General features: G+C 37.3%; 2 protein-coding genes across 3 annotated transcripts in view; one reads left to right on the top strand and one right to left on the bottom strand.

Annotated features, from left to right (window-relative positions):
• Positions 1 to 2,143: 2,143 nt before the first annotated feature.
• Positions 2,144 to 10,222, bottom strand: LOC123503829 (probable tRNA (uracil-O(2)-)-methyltransferase). Of its 2 annotated transcripts, none has more exons than XM_045253894.1 (10): positions 10,177 to 10,222; positions 8,106 to 8,198; positions 7,675 to 7,719; positions 6,962 to 7,506; positions 6,516 to 6,638; positions 5,821 to 6,014; positions 5,146 to 5,394; positions 3,938 to 4,531; positions 3,139 to 3,324; positions 2,144 to 2,340 (listed from the first exon to the last, which is right to left on the bottom strand). In XM_045253894.1, exons 4-10 carry the CDS (start codon positions 7,494 to 7,496, stop codon positions 2,188 to 2,190), a joined length of 2,034 nt encoding a protein of 677 aa, XP_045109829.1. In that variant the 5' UTR covers positions 7,497 to 7,506; positions 7,675 to 7,719; positions 8,106 to 8,198; positions 10,177 to 10,222; the 3' UTR covers positions 2,144 to 2,187. The 2 variants fall into 2 exon arrangements, with proteins under 2 accessions (XP_045109829.1, XP_045109828.1); XM_045253893.1 differs by lacking the exon at positions 10,177 to 10,222 and adding an exon at positions 8,660 to 8,708.
• LOC123503830 (serine protease 33-like) overlaps positions 5,273 to 12,500 on the top strand; it is a 71,196-nt gene continuing 63,968 nt past the window's right edge. Inside the window, exons 1-2 of the mRNA XM_045253896.1 lie at positions 5,273 to 5,331; positions 8,138 to 8,204. The gene's annotated coding sequence lies outside the window, so the exon portion shown is untranslated. The remainder of the gene's footprint in view (positions 5,332 to 8,137; positions 8,205 to 12,500) is intronic.

The following is a 12,500-nucleotide window of genomic DNA, read 5'->3' on the forward strand; positions in this document are numbered from 1 at the left end:
CTACACCAGCTCCTGTTACTATTATTGTTTACCATATCCGTGTGTGTGTGTGTGTGTGTGTGTGTGTGTGTGTGTGTGTGTGTGTGTGTGTGTGTGTGTGTAACCATTGATCCCTTAACCTGAGACGCATTTTTACCATGATTTTTTGGGTATGATTAGACGATTTTATTTTGCATTAGGAAGTGTATATGAAGATCGGAAGATTAATGCCTAGAGTCTTCACTATTTTAATCCCTACATAAGTTTCTGAAGCCGTATAAAATCGCTAAATGCATGGTAAACAGAATTTATATAAAAAAAAACGTGACGCGATATTGTGAGGACTAAAGAAATGCATACAGTGAAGTAACGTGATTAGTATGACACAGTTACGACGTTATGCATTGACGATAGTAACAGCAATGCCGCACTCACTGTGTTGTAAATGTATCTCTGTGTCATTACTTTGAATTGATACACAGACGAGCAAATGACACGTGGGAGGATCCTTTAGAGAATGCCGTTTCCCGCCACTAAATGCTTCCCGTCCCGTGCCTCCCCTCCCATTCCAGCCCCGCCCCGGTCCGCCCGTCCAACTCCCGGCCACCCCACGGTCACTGGACGCCGGCAACAAGGGGAGAGTAATCGGGGTCTTCGTCGGTTTTAATCTCCGAGATTCACCGGTAGTCCTCCTGAAGCCACGCCGCACCAGTGTCCCTACCCCTGTGTGTGTGTGTGTGTGTGTGTGTGCTTCATATATCCGTACATGATTAAGCACACACACACACACACACACACACACACACACACACACACACACCTAAGTTTTTTTTTCTTTTATGTAAGAGGAAAGCTGGCCAAGGGAAACATAAAACGATATGAAAAAAAAAAAAATAGGCCCACTAAGTTGCCAGTCCCCTTGCATATCCGAGAGAGTTGACGGAAAAAAAAGAAAAGAAAAGAGAAGAAAAAAAAAAGGGATAAATATCTTGAAACCTCCCTCTTAGATAATGCCAAGTTTTCTGAAAAGATATGACGATAATTCAGTGACTGTATGTGTGTCTAGGAAAAGCCAGCGCAGTGTGGTCGCTGTGTTATTGTTACAGGATGCTCTTATTGGTTTGAACATTATTAATACTTATTAACATTTTGAAGCCTGTCGTGAATGTGGTGTGGCAAATTGACAGAAGAAATGTGTGTGGTAATGAAGTGCAACATGTTTAGCCGAGAATTTTTATATTAGCGACAGTGACTTCTTGTTGGACCACTTATACGTATTATGTCCTACAGGTCAGTGAGATGGCCTGCTAACAGGTTGTAATTTGAGTGAGTGTACGGTAAATTGTGTCCGTTTTCTATCAATAGTTTTCTTCTTTACTATTAAGTATTACTAAGCTGAGGTGTCCAAACAAGCTTTTATTTGTGTGATTCACCAAGGTCGTCTCCTGGTCACCCAGCCAGCCTTCCCCATTACAGAGCGAGCTCAAAGCTCATAGACCGATCTTCGGGTAGGACTGAGACCACAACACCGGAAAAGCGAGGCCACGATCCCTCGAGTTACACCCCGTACCTATTTACTGCTACACATTAAGAGGCTTGCCCATTTGCCTCGCTGCTTCCCGAGACTTGAACCCGAACCCTCTCAGTTGTGAGGCGAGCTGCTAAACGGTACGCGGTGTGTGTGTGTGTGTGTGTGTGTGTCGTAGCTCAGTGGCAAAGGGGCAGTCTGTGTTTGCCACCATCACTGCGTATATATATATATATATATATATATATATATATATATATATATATATATATATATATATATATATATATATATATATATATATATATATATATATATATATATATATATATATATATATATATATATATATATATATATATATATATATATATATATATATATATATATATATATATATATATATATATATATATATATATATATATATATATATATATATATAGTAACATCTTATTAGCATTATTATTATTATTATTATTATTATTATTATTATTATTTAATAGATGGTTTTTTAATGACAAAGCAGTATACATCTCCAGTAGAGTTCAAAGAAGTGGCTTAATGTTGAGTTGAGTATCCAATTAAAAAAAAAACTATTTATAACTATTCATAGTGTAAGAAATAAAAAAAAAGTTGGTTATAACATTTATTTTGCATCAATATATACAAATTGAGCATTAGGAGTTTGGTTTACATCGCAAGTCTTCCTCACCGTGTGCAAACATACATGTGGGCGGCAGAGGACAACCAGCGACATGGTTTGCGTGGAACCAACACAGCTTGGTCTTCACGAGGCTGCTGCTGCTCTTCTTCCAGGCCGGCTCGGGAACCTGATGAATTAAAAGGCTGAATTGATTTACTTTGAGTTAACACTGTACTGAATGTTTGTTAACCCCTTCAGTACTGAGACATTTTTTACCTTAAGATTTGTGTACAATTAGACCATTTTATTGACATTAGGAAGGGTCTATGAAGGTCAGAAGATTAATGGCTACAGTCTTCACTATTTTCATCCCCCACTTAAGTTTCTGAAGCTATTTAAAATCACTAAATAGTAAGTAGAATGAATATGGAAACATGTCATGGTACTGAAGAGATTACGGAAATAATCTTTTTAGTTTGGGTGGACAGATAATGGAGAATCACAGAAAGGGTTAAGAAACAAAACAAACCATGGAAGAAAAATGCAAAGAAATGTGTTAGTAGATGTAACAGAAAGCAGGAAGAGAAATAGTGAGGAAAGTAGAAAACATTTAATTTACTACCTAACAGTAACCAGGAAGAGGAACCAGCAAGACATAAGGCACTTGTCCCTATCCTTTGGATAATTCTATCTGCACTGTAAGGAGACTGACAACCTTGTGGGCCATTTTCCTTTATAATTCTGTTGCCCTTGGCCAGTCCTCCTCTCTTACATTAAAAAAGAAGAAGAAAAAGTAGTAGAGGAATAATAATAATAATAATAATAATAATAATAATAATAATAATAATAATAATGATGATGATAATAATAATAATAATAATAATAATAATAATAATAATAATAATAATAATAATAATAATAATAATAATAATAATAATAATAAGAAGAAGAAGAAGAAGAAGAAGAACCAGTTTGTTGAGCATACCTGGAGGCTGACTTCACCATTGGAGATATTGAAAATGTATCGGTAATTTTTCAACAGTGTTTGTAATCCTCCACATTCCTTCTTCATTGCAGCTAGAAGATGGCGGTCCAGGCGTCTGGCAAGGTCACCGAGGGCCACACTACCGCCACGCTGCCACTTCACACTCACACCACCTCCAACATCAACCTGCAATATGTCAACTTCACTGTAACGGATCACCAGTAAGACATTTGTAAGCTGATTACTTGTCCAATTCTAAGACTCCTATATCATCCTTGGAGTCCCTTTGTGAGTGTATTTCTATATAACTTCTGTAGGGACCGGCACCTCAGTGGGCCTTCTTTTTTATTTTTAACTTATCTTCTCCCTTGGCAGTTGTTCCCTCTTACATAAAAATAAAACACATATGTATATACTAAGAGTATTCACTGTCATGATTATGTTCACTGTTGCTTTGATATGGAAGTATTATTATTATTTTCATCAAAAGCACTCTGTAACCAAAACAGAACTGCTCTAAAGTACAGCTGCCCATCTCTCTCTCTATCTTAACTCCTTCAGTATCATGTGTTTCCATATTCATTCTGGTTACTATTTCATTATTTCATACAGCTTCAGAAACTCATGTGGTGGGATTAAAATAGTGAAGGCTCTGGCCACTAATCCTCTGATCTCCATAGAGCATTCTGAATGTCAATAAAATGGTCTAATCACATATAAATCTCAAATAAAAAATGTGTCTCAGTATTAAAGGGATTAAGCTCTAAGGCAACTACTAAATTAATGTCTGAGTACTTACTTCCACCAGGTGTTTTTTCTCGAGAAGGACACCTGCAATGGCTGAGATGATGTCCTCTCTGATGCTTCTCTTCAACTGAGTACAATTTCTAACTGGTTGTGTACTTTCCCTTGCCTTAAAGTGTTCTGTCCACATACTGCTACACTCAGAACTCTCTTCACCAACGACAGAATGATCTTTGTCCCTCATTGCATCAAGTGACTGTTGGGCAGCATTAGTTCTTTCTTTAATAAAACTATCAATTCTTTCTGAAACGCTGGTGTATTCAGATTCATTGACTCTTTCATCTCCTACTATACATATTCTCTTGGTAGAGGGAATCCGTAGCTTATCTTCCTTCACTTCAAAGCCACACACACCACCAATCTCCTGCACATACTCCAGGTAATCACAGTACTGACTCCTGCCTGCGTGTCTCCTTCGGTACTTGTGGCTGAAGTCGTGAGCACAGCAGGGAATCACAAAGAACCTGGTGTTGCATCCGGACTTTGCTGCCATGACAGGGATCCAGGGAGTCAGTTCGTCAGAGTGGTTGCCGATAAGCCAGTCGTAGTCAGGGAAAAGATTCTTGTCAGATGGTTCAATGGCATCTACCTGTTATCATAAGAACAACTTCATTCAAAATTGGTGTCATTTGCAATACATATCATAATTGTTTGCCATTAACTACTTCAGTACCATGACACGTTTTGATATTTATTCTTGCTATGTGGTGATTTTATATAGCTTCAGAAACTTACATGTGGGGATTGAAATAGTGAAGACTGGTTATTAATCTTTTGTCTAATCATACCCAAAACTCATGCTAGAAATGCATCCCAGTACTGAAGGAATTAAAATGAGTATTTAATATATTACAAATACAATATTGTCAATCAAGCCACTGAACAAATATAAGATACTCCACTTCTTACAATCAATGAAAATCAAAATAATATTCATAAAAATAGTCAGAACATCTAGCCACCCTTCACCTTCCATCAGACATTAACCCTTCAGTACTAAGACACATTTTCACCTTGAGTTTTGGGTGTGATTGGACAATTTTATATACATTAGAAAGGGTCTGTGGAGGTCAGAAGATTAATGGCCACAGTCTTCACTATTTTAATCACCATATAAGTTTCTGAAGCTGTATAAAATCACCAAATAGTAACCAGAATGAATATAAGAATGCATTGTGGTACTGAGCTGTAACTTGACTGTACCTTTAAGTTTACATGGCTTGGAAATAAGTCCCAAATCTTGCGCTTCTTTAAATCAATACCCAGTCCCTTGTGTCCCTCTCCTGACAGAATGTACACCAGCAGGCCATTGCCACAGCCAAGGTCAACAAAGGTCTGGAGGGAGACAAGGCCTTTCCTCTGCCTCTCTTGCTTCCACAGGAGGATGAGGTAAGCAGCTATTGCGATATCCTCATACACAAATTTCAGTGGATCTGTCACTTCTGGCCACATCTATTAGGTGAAGAAAACATACACTTCATAATTGATTTGTAGGTCTATTGTTCCCTGATAAAACTGTTCATTCATTTTTTTTATCTCAGAGATTCTTTTGGGAAATAATTATCAAAGGAATCAATAATTTGTAAGACTTTTTTTTTTTTATGCAAGAGAGAAACCAACCAAGGGCAACTTATATAAAAAAAAAAAAAAAAAAAAAAACACCCACTTCAAATGCTAGTTCCCTTAAAGAGTTAGCCAAAACTCAGGGACAAATGTCTTGAAACCTCCCTTTTGAAAGAAGTCAAGTTGTAGGAAGATGGAAATACAAAAGCAGACAGGGAGTTATGGAACACCAACTTGTGAACATTTGGAATCTTCACAATATAAGACTGTTTTAGAAAGTGTAGGGCATACACTAGTCAGTATAGCAGACTGTACCTTCACTAGAGGCTTCCCATATTTCACCTTGAGCCTTTGATACACTTCATTGTACTCGGCAACATCAATGAGTTGCAGGGAGCCTCGGTTCTCCACAAGTCCCTCTTCTGACACTTCATTCATCCACTTCACCACTTTTGGAAGGACATTTTTCTTGAGCCACACCACACTGGCTTCCCCATCCTGCTCTTCCTCTGTTGGCAAAGGGATGAATAAAACACAGCTGTATAACTATGTGTAATCAGCTTCCAGGAGAATGATGCATAGTATTCTTAACCCCTTGAGAACCATGACACATTTCCATATTCATTCTGCTTACTATTTTTGGTGATTCTATACAGCTTCAGAATCTTATATGAGGGATTAAGATAGTGAAGATTGTGGTCATTAATTTTCTACCTCCATAGACTCTTCCTAATGTCAATAAAATGGTCTAATCATATACAAATATCAAGGTAAAAATGTGTCCCAGTATTGAAGGGGTTAAGCATCCATCAATGAACTATATCATGAAATACTGGCAGCAAATAAATAACATCAAATAAAGTCAATCACACTGTCTGAATGAGTGTGATTGCTGCAGTAAATGGTGAAAATTATGAAAATCTGCCAACTCATGCATTATTCATACATGTAGCCAAAGAAGTTCAGTGAAGGTAGACTGCAACTTCCCAGCCATTGAGTAATGCTTGTACCTCTGAAGTGTGACATGCAAACCCCAGTGGTGGTGAAGGAAATGGAGTAGTTGACTTTGGGATTGATGGACGGCTGAGCTGATTTTGTCTCGGTCATGTAAGATGCTCTCTTCCTCTCCCCATCTGCAAAACAAATTCCAGATTAAATATTTCTTTACTTTTACACACTGAACTTAAGTGAATATATCTACAGTAGTTCTCTATTTTTACATGGGCTGTTTTATCAATCATTCTCATCACTCTCCTTGTACAGTGGGCTCATTCAGATTCCTTCAACACAAACAGTAATTGCATAGTGTGGCATATCACTATCAAATGAGCAGCTTTAGGACACACTCTTCAGCTTTAATCTCTATTACTCTCCTTTCCATTGTGAAGAAAGTACAAACAGTAAAGCAATGCCAGTCAAGGGTTCACACACTGTTACAACAAGGTGCTTTACATACCCAACAGTATTACCTCAGCAGCAGGTGAAAATTTGTCTACTTGTTTAGGGAGCACTTTCCGAATGACTGCAATGCTATGTGAGGCTTTGACTAAATACTCCCAAGGGATGCTCCATTTTGGTTCTTGACAGGTTGAAATGTTGTCATGCTGTGATTCGCTGCCTGTGTCACTTTCTTTTGTTTCTAAGATATCATGGTCTTCTTTTGATTTTATATTATCACACAGAGAAAGTGATTTGAAACTATAACTTTCCAATTTCTTTTGAATCAAACTCATCTGAATACTAGAACTGTCACCAATTTTTATATTTTGATCACTGTTTTGTTTGTCACAGCAATCACATTCAATTGTTTCAATCAAAGCTTTAATCAGTTCTTCCCTATTGAAATCTTCCTCACAAACACCAATCCACAGGTTGACAGTTCCACAAATCCTACGGTTTATGACGTGTGGCTTCTCAGTGAAAATTTTTACAGCTCCCCAGAACTGGTTGGGAACTGCTTCCACTTGTACTTCTTCTATGTTGGTTTCCATTGTGGATGTTCTAGAACAAAGGAGTTAGGAGAATATAGGTCATTTACAAATTTATTCATATTTGCTATTACATTTCTACAAGTAACATTAGAAGTATAAGTACAATCTCTGGATGATAACACAATGCAATTTAACACACAGTTCTAGGGAATATATGAATAAAGAAATTAATACTCACAACTGGATTTGAGACTGAATGCCCTCACTTCTGTTTCTCTGAATACTGCAAGGGGAAGAATGTAGTGATTGTTAGATTAATCACAGGACAGATTGGTAATGCTAAACTCATACATCCATCATTTTTCTATCTTTGTGTTCATATATCCCTGCACTCACTGACATGTCTGCCTCAATATGAACACATGCATAGTCCACCTACTCTAAAGTGGCTCCTGGGTGTGTGTCTGAACAGTGCCTTGGAGAATGTGTGTGTGTCAGATCTTGAGGCAAAACTGTAGTCTGTCCTTGTGATAAGTGTGGTGATCAACAGAAAACAAGCATCATTTACATCAAATCAATTATATCATCAATAAGCTACAGAGTGCTTTGAACCAAGGTGCCATTTTAGAGTAAACAGACTGTAGTAAGGTAGTAACAGTTGTTAGCTACCTTCTCAACAATCCACTTTCCGTCCTCCACAGCACGGGCAATGATCTGCTTCACCCGCTCTGGATCCGTCTCATCCGAGTGCTGGATGAATCCCTGCAGGTGAGGAGCAAACGCTAAGATGTTTTTATGGCATTCTTCTCAGTAATTTCTTGTATATTTCTCTATATTTGTTCATCTTGATAACCTGCTTGACTCATACATAGCAGTAGTATAACTTCACAATTTGAAATCCAATTAACTTATAATAACACTGAAACTATACTGTACTGTACTTAAGTAACTCAGACCGATATTCAGAAACATTTTGCTCTCTCACCACAACTGTCTATCAAAGGCCACAAAGATATCAGCATTTTGCCAGTTAATAGTGTACAAATCTTGTTAATCTGTCTCTAGAATCACAGAAGCACATGTAAAATTCAATGTAACTTAAAGTAGAGCCTTTGAAAATAGTTAGAAGTGTTTCAGAATACAGGTCTTAGAGAAGGTAATAAGCACCTTCTTATAACCTCAGCTACAACAGACTAATACACTCTGCACAATATATTTTTTACCTGCCGTATAAAATGACGATAATAACTCTGAGACTGGTTAGGGAGCTTTTTGCATTCTTTAAGGAGGTGCTTATATAACTGTTTGGATGTCTCAATGGAGGATCCCCACACAACCTTGCCGAGGTGAACCATTATTCACTCCTTGGCCCTAAAAGCAGGAAACAGCGTGTGGAGAAAAGCAAGTTAAGTCAAGTATATACAACCTTCCTACATAAAAATATCTACATCTACTTAAATATATAACTAAATGAACTATAGACAGAAATGGTAGTTAACCCCTTCAGTACTGGAACACATTTTTATCTTCTTACTTTGTGTACGATTAGACCATTTTATTTACATTAGGAAGGGTCTATGGAGGTCAGAAGATTAATATCCACAGTCTTCACTATCTTAATCCCCACATGAGTTCCTGAAACTGTGTAAAGTCACCAAATAGTAAGCAGAATGAATATGGAAATGTGTTGTGGTATTGAAAGGGTCAAAATCAAGAATATACAGCCTTCCAGCATAAAGATATTCACGTCTATTGGAATGTATAACTAGATGAACTAAAGACAGAAACAGAAGTGAAGTCAAGTATATATACACCCCGTTTGTGAAATTGCCCATTTCATGAAATGGGCAAACCCAATTATGAAATGAACCTAACTAACTAACCTAACCCAATTCATGAAATGTGATGGAGTGGCCATTTCATGAAATGTTATAATAAGAATAATTAAATTAGGTTCATTTCATGAATTGGTGAAGTCAAGTACATATAAACAACCAGCACAAAGATACAAACATCTACAAAACTGCATAACTAGACAAACTGCTGACAATAATGAATAATAAGATTTATTTTTCATGTAAGAGGGGAAAAACTGGCCAAGAGCAACATAAAACCCTCCCCTCAAAAAAAGATCCACTTATAGTCCCCTTGCAGGTGGTGAGAGAGAGTTAACAAAAAAAAAAAAAATAGGGATAAATGCCTTGAAACCTCCCTCGTAAATGAAATCATGTCATAGAAAGCTGGAAATACAGAAGTAGGTAAGAGAGTTCCAGAGTTACATCATAAATACCACATAGTAAATATTTAACGAGTAACACAACAATAAATGAGGCGGCGTAGGAATGTCTACCCAGGAGTAATGAGAGAAAATAACACGATTTGAATGAATAGTCTCAATAATCACACCATATCAAGAAAAAGGTAAATTTATAGTTTAATACAATATCTTTTATCTCTAGAGCCAGGAAAAAGATTAAAAAACACTGATTGGACAGTACGCGAGATAATTTTAAGAAGTCACTAGAATCACAAATTTAGTAATAACAAAATAAACTAATAAAACACGTGGAAAACTGAGTAAATAGGGCAGAAGACTATAATATTACATCACAGCGCCTTTCTATGTTTGTATTCCTTGTATTTGGGCGTGGACGTCTTCTATTCTCTTTTTTCTTACAGTATTATTGATCTATATACTGGTTGGTGGGAGGTTTTTAGTGTACCATGTGTTAATGTTTACCTGTGGAGGCTGTGATGTGATTTCTCTCTCTCTTTTTCTCTCTTTCTCTCTTACGTAGTGTTATTTGTTTCAGTCTTTACAACGGCGCACTATTATGAACATCTTTTTCTTTTGCCTCTTCCTTTTTTCTTTTTTCTTTCTTTTTTATTTCGTTTTTTTATATTTATTTATTTTACCTGTTTTTCTCCCTTCTCCTCCTCCTCCTCCTCCTCCTCTTTTTTCTTCTTTTCTTTAATTGTTGTTGTTGTTGTTGTTGTTGTTCTTCTTCTTCTTCTTCTTCCTATCAGAATGTCTCTCCGGAAACTGGTTTTGTACTTAGAATTAACATCTAATTCGCACTTTGCCGATAGTGAACTAAGAACCTTTTACTAGTTGGTTAGATCTGGTGCAGTATGACTAGATCTCTCTCTCTCTCTCTCTCTCTCTCTCTCTCTCTCTCTCTCTCTTTTTTTTTCCCTCGATCGTGCGCCTGTACGCTCTCGGGAGGGAGTAGTTCTTTACTAATTTATTTATGCATCGTATTTGGGAATGTTTGGCAGAAATTGTGCAGCTTATGTATCAGCCAGTAGCTATTCAGAAACGCTTTGCTCTCTCACCAAATCTTGTCACTCTGCCTCTAGAAACGTAAAAAAGAAAAAAAGAAAAAAAACTTTAAAAAACTCGTGTAAATTTAAATAAAGGTAAAGCACACAAGTGTTTGAGATTACGAATAATATATGTAAGACAAAAATTATCCTCCAAGTATGTTATCAAATATCATTCAAATGCATCTCCATCTCTATCTATTTATGAAGCATTTGTTTACTGTCTTACTTAGCAGTGGAAGGCAATGCTAAGACATGCTGAGGGCGAAGCAGCCTCGCCTGCCTACACGAAATACCGGCCTTCACGTGGGCAGTCATCAAAAAGCTTTCACTAGCGAGACAACAAGTTTCTCGTGTAAAGACCGCAAGTAATCTAGTACTTAGGTATCCCACAGGCGGAACAAATCTCACGGCTACAGACACCACAAGGGCGGCACAGATCCTCCCTCACCTTCCACATGCATGAGGTTATCGTTGGCAGAGTCGAGGAACGCAGTTAAGTTGGATTGACTAGTGTTACTTTGACGACAGTGAAGTGTAAGCCTTTAACCTCTTCAGTATCATGACTCGTTTTAATATACATTCTGCTTACTATTTGGTGATCTTATGCAACTTCAAAAATTTATGTGAGGATTGAAATAGTGTAGACTCTGTTCATTAATCTTCTGACCTCCATAGACATTTCCTAATGTCAATACACAAATCTCAAGGTAAAAATGTGTCCCAGTACTGAAGAGGTTAATGTTTTCAGTACTATGACACGTTTTCATATTAATTTTGCTTACTATCTGGTGATTTTATGCAGCTTCAGAAATTTATGTGGAGGGATTAAAGTAGTGAAAAAACTGGTCAATAATCTTCTGACCTCCATAGACTCTTTCTAGTGTCAATAAAATCGACAAATCGTACTCTAAACTCATGGTAAAAATGCATCCCAGTATTGAAGGGTTGAAACAAACATAAAGAAAGGAAGAATTGGTATTAGATATGCTCAGAACGGATCGTGTTAATTAAAGAGATTTATTTTATTATTATTATTACTATCACTGTTGTTGTTGTTGTTGTTGTTGTTGTTGTTGTTGTTGTTGTTGTTGTTGTTGTTGATGTTGTTTTATGAGTGCACATATAAACCGTTCTCGTCCCCCACAAGAAGGGTTTGTTTTGGCACGTGACACTGCAGCTACATACCGTTTTCTTTTCAATGGACTTTCGTTCTGGTGGCGCGGCAAAAACTTCCACGTCAGCCTCGCCAGCAGGACTCACACGGCCACCTTTTTATGGCAGATTCACACAGCATATCATCATCACCGCTGCTGCCATTACCACCATTGTCTCTGCCATTAACCCCTTCAGTACTGAGACGCATGCGTTTGTGTGCGAGTAGACGATTTTATTTACATTAGGAAGGGTCTAAGGAAGTCAGAAGATTAATGTCCAGAGTCTTCACTATTTCAATCCCCAACATAAGCTTCTGAATCTGTATAAAATCGCCAAATAGTAACCAGAATAGATATAAAAGCATGTCACGGTACTGAAGGGTTAAACGTAGCTCATCACCCATGTTCTCTACTCGTAACCTGACTCACTCAAGACTTGCGAAATGGTGTACAGATAGTTAATTGAAATCACAGGCTTTTAACCGTTCCAGCACCAGGACACGTGTTAATATTCCCTCTGCTTACTATATGGTGATTTTTTACAGTTTCAAAAACTTACATGGAGATTAAAGTAGTGAAGACT

This window comes from Portunus trituberculatus, chromosome 14, assembly GCF_017591435.1.
Source record: "Portunus trituberculatus isolate SZX2019 chromosome 14, ASM1759143v1, whole genome shotgun sequence".
Classification (NCBI taxonomy): domain Eukaryota; kingdom Metazoa; phylum Arthropoda; class Malacostraca; order Decapoda; family Portunidae; genus Portunus; species Portunus trituberculatus.

Bases quoted from the DNA above. Each gene is read 5' to 3' on its own strand.
- LOC123503829 (XM_045253894.1), bottom strand. From the start codon at position 7,496: ATGGAAACCAACATAGAAGAAGTACAAGTGGAAGCAGTTCCCAACCAG. The intron at 6,639-6,961 runs GTATGTAAAGCA...TTTGTTTTGCAG, and splicing joins TGCTGAGGTAATACTGTTGG to ATGGGGAGAGGAAGAGAGCA. The intron at 2,341-3,138 runs GTATGCTCAACA...TTAATTCATCAG, and splicing joins ATGGTGAAGTCAGCCTCCAG to GTTCCCGAGCCGGCCTGGAA.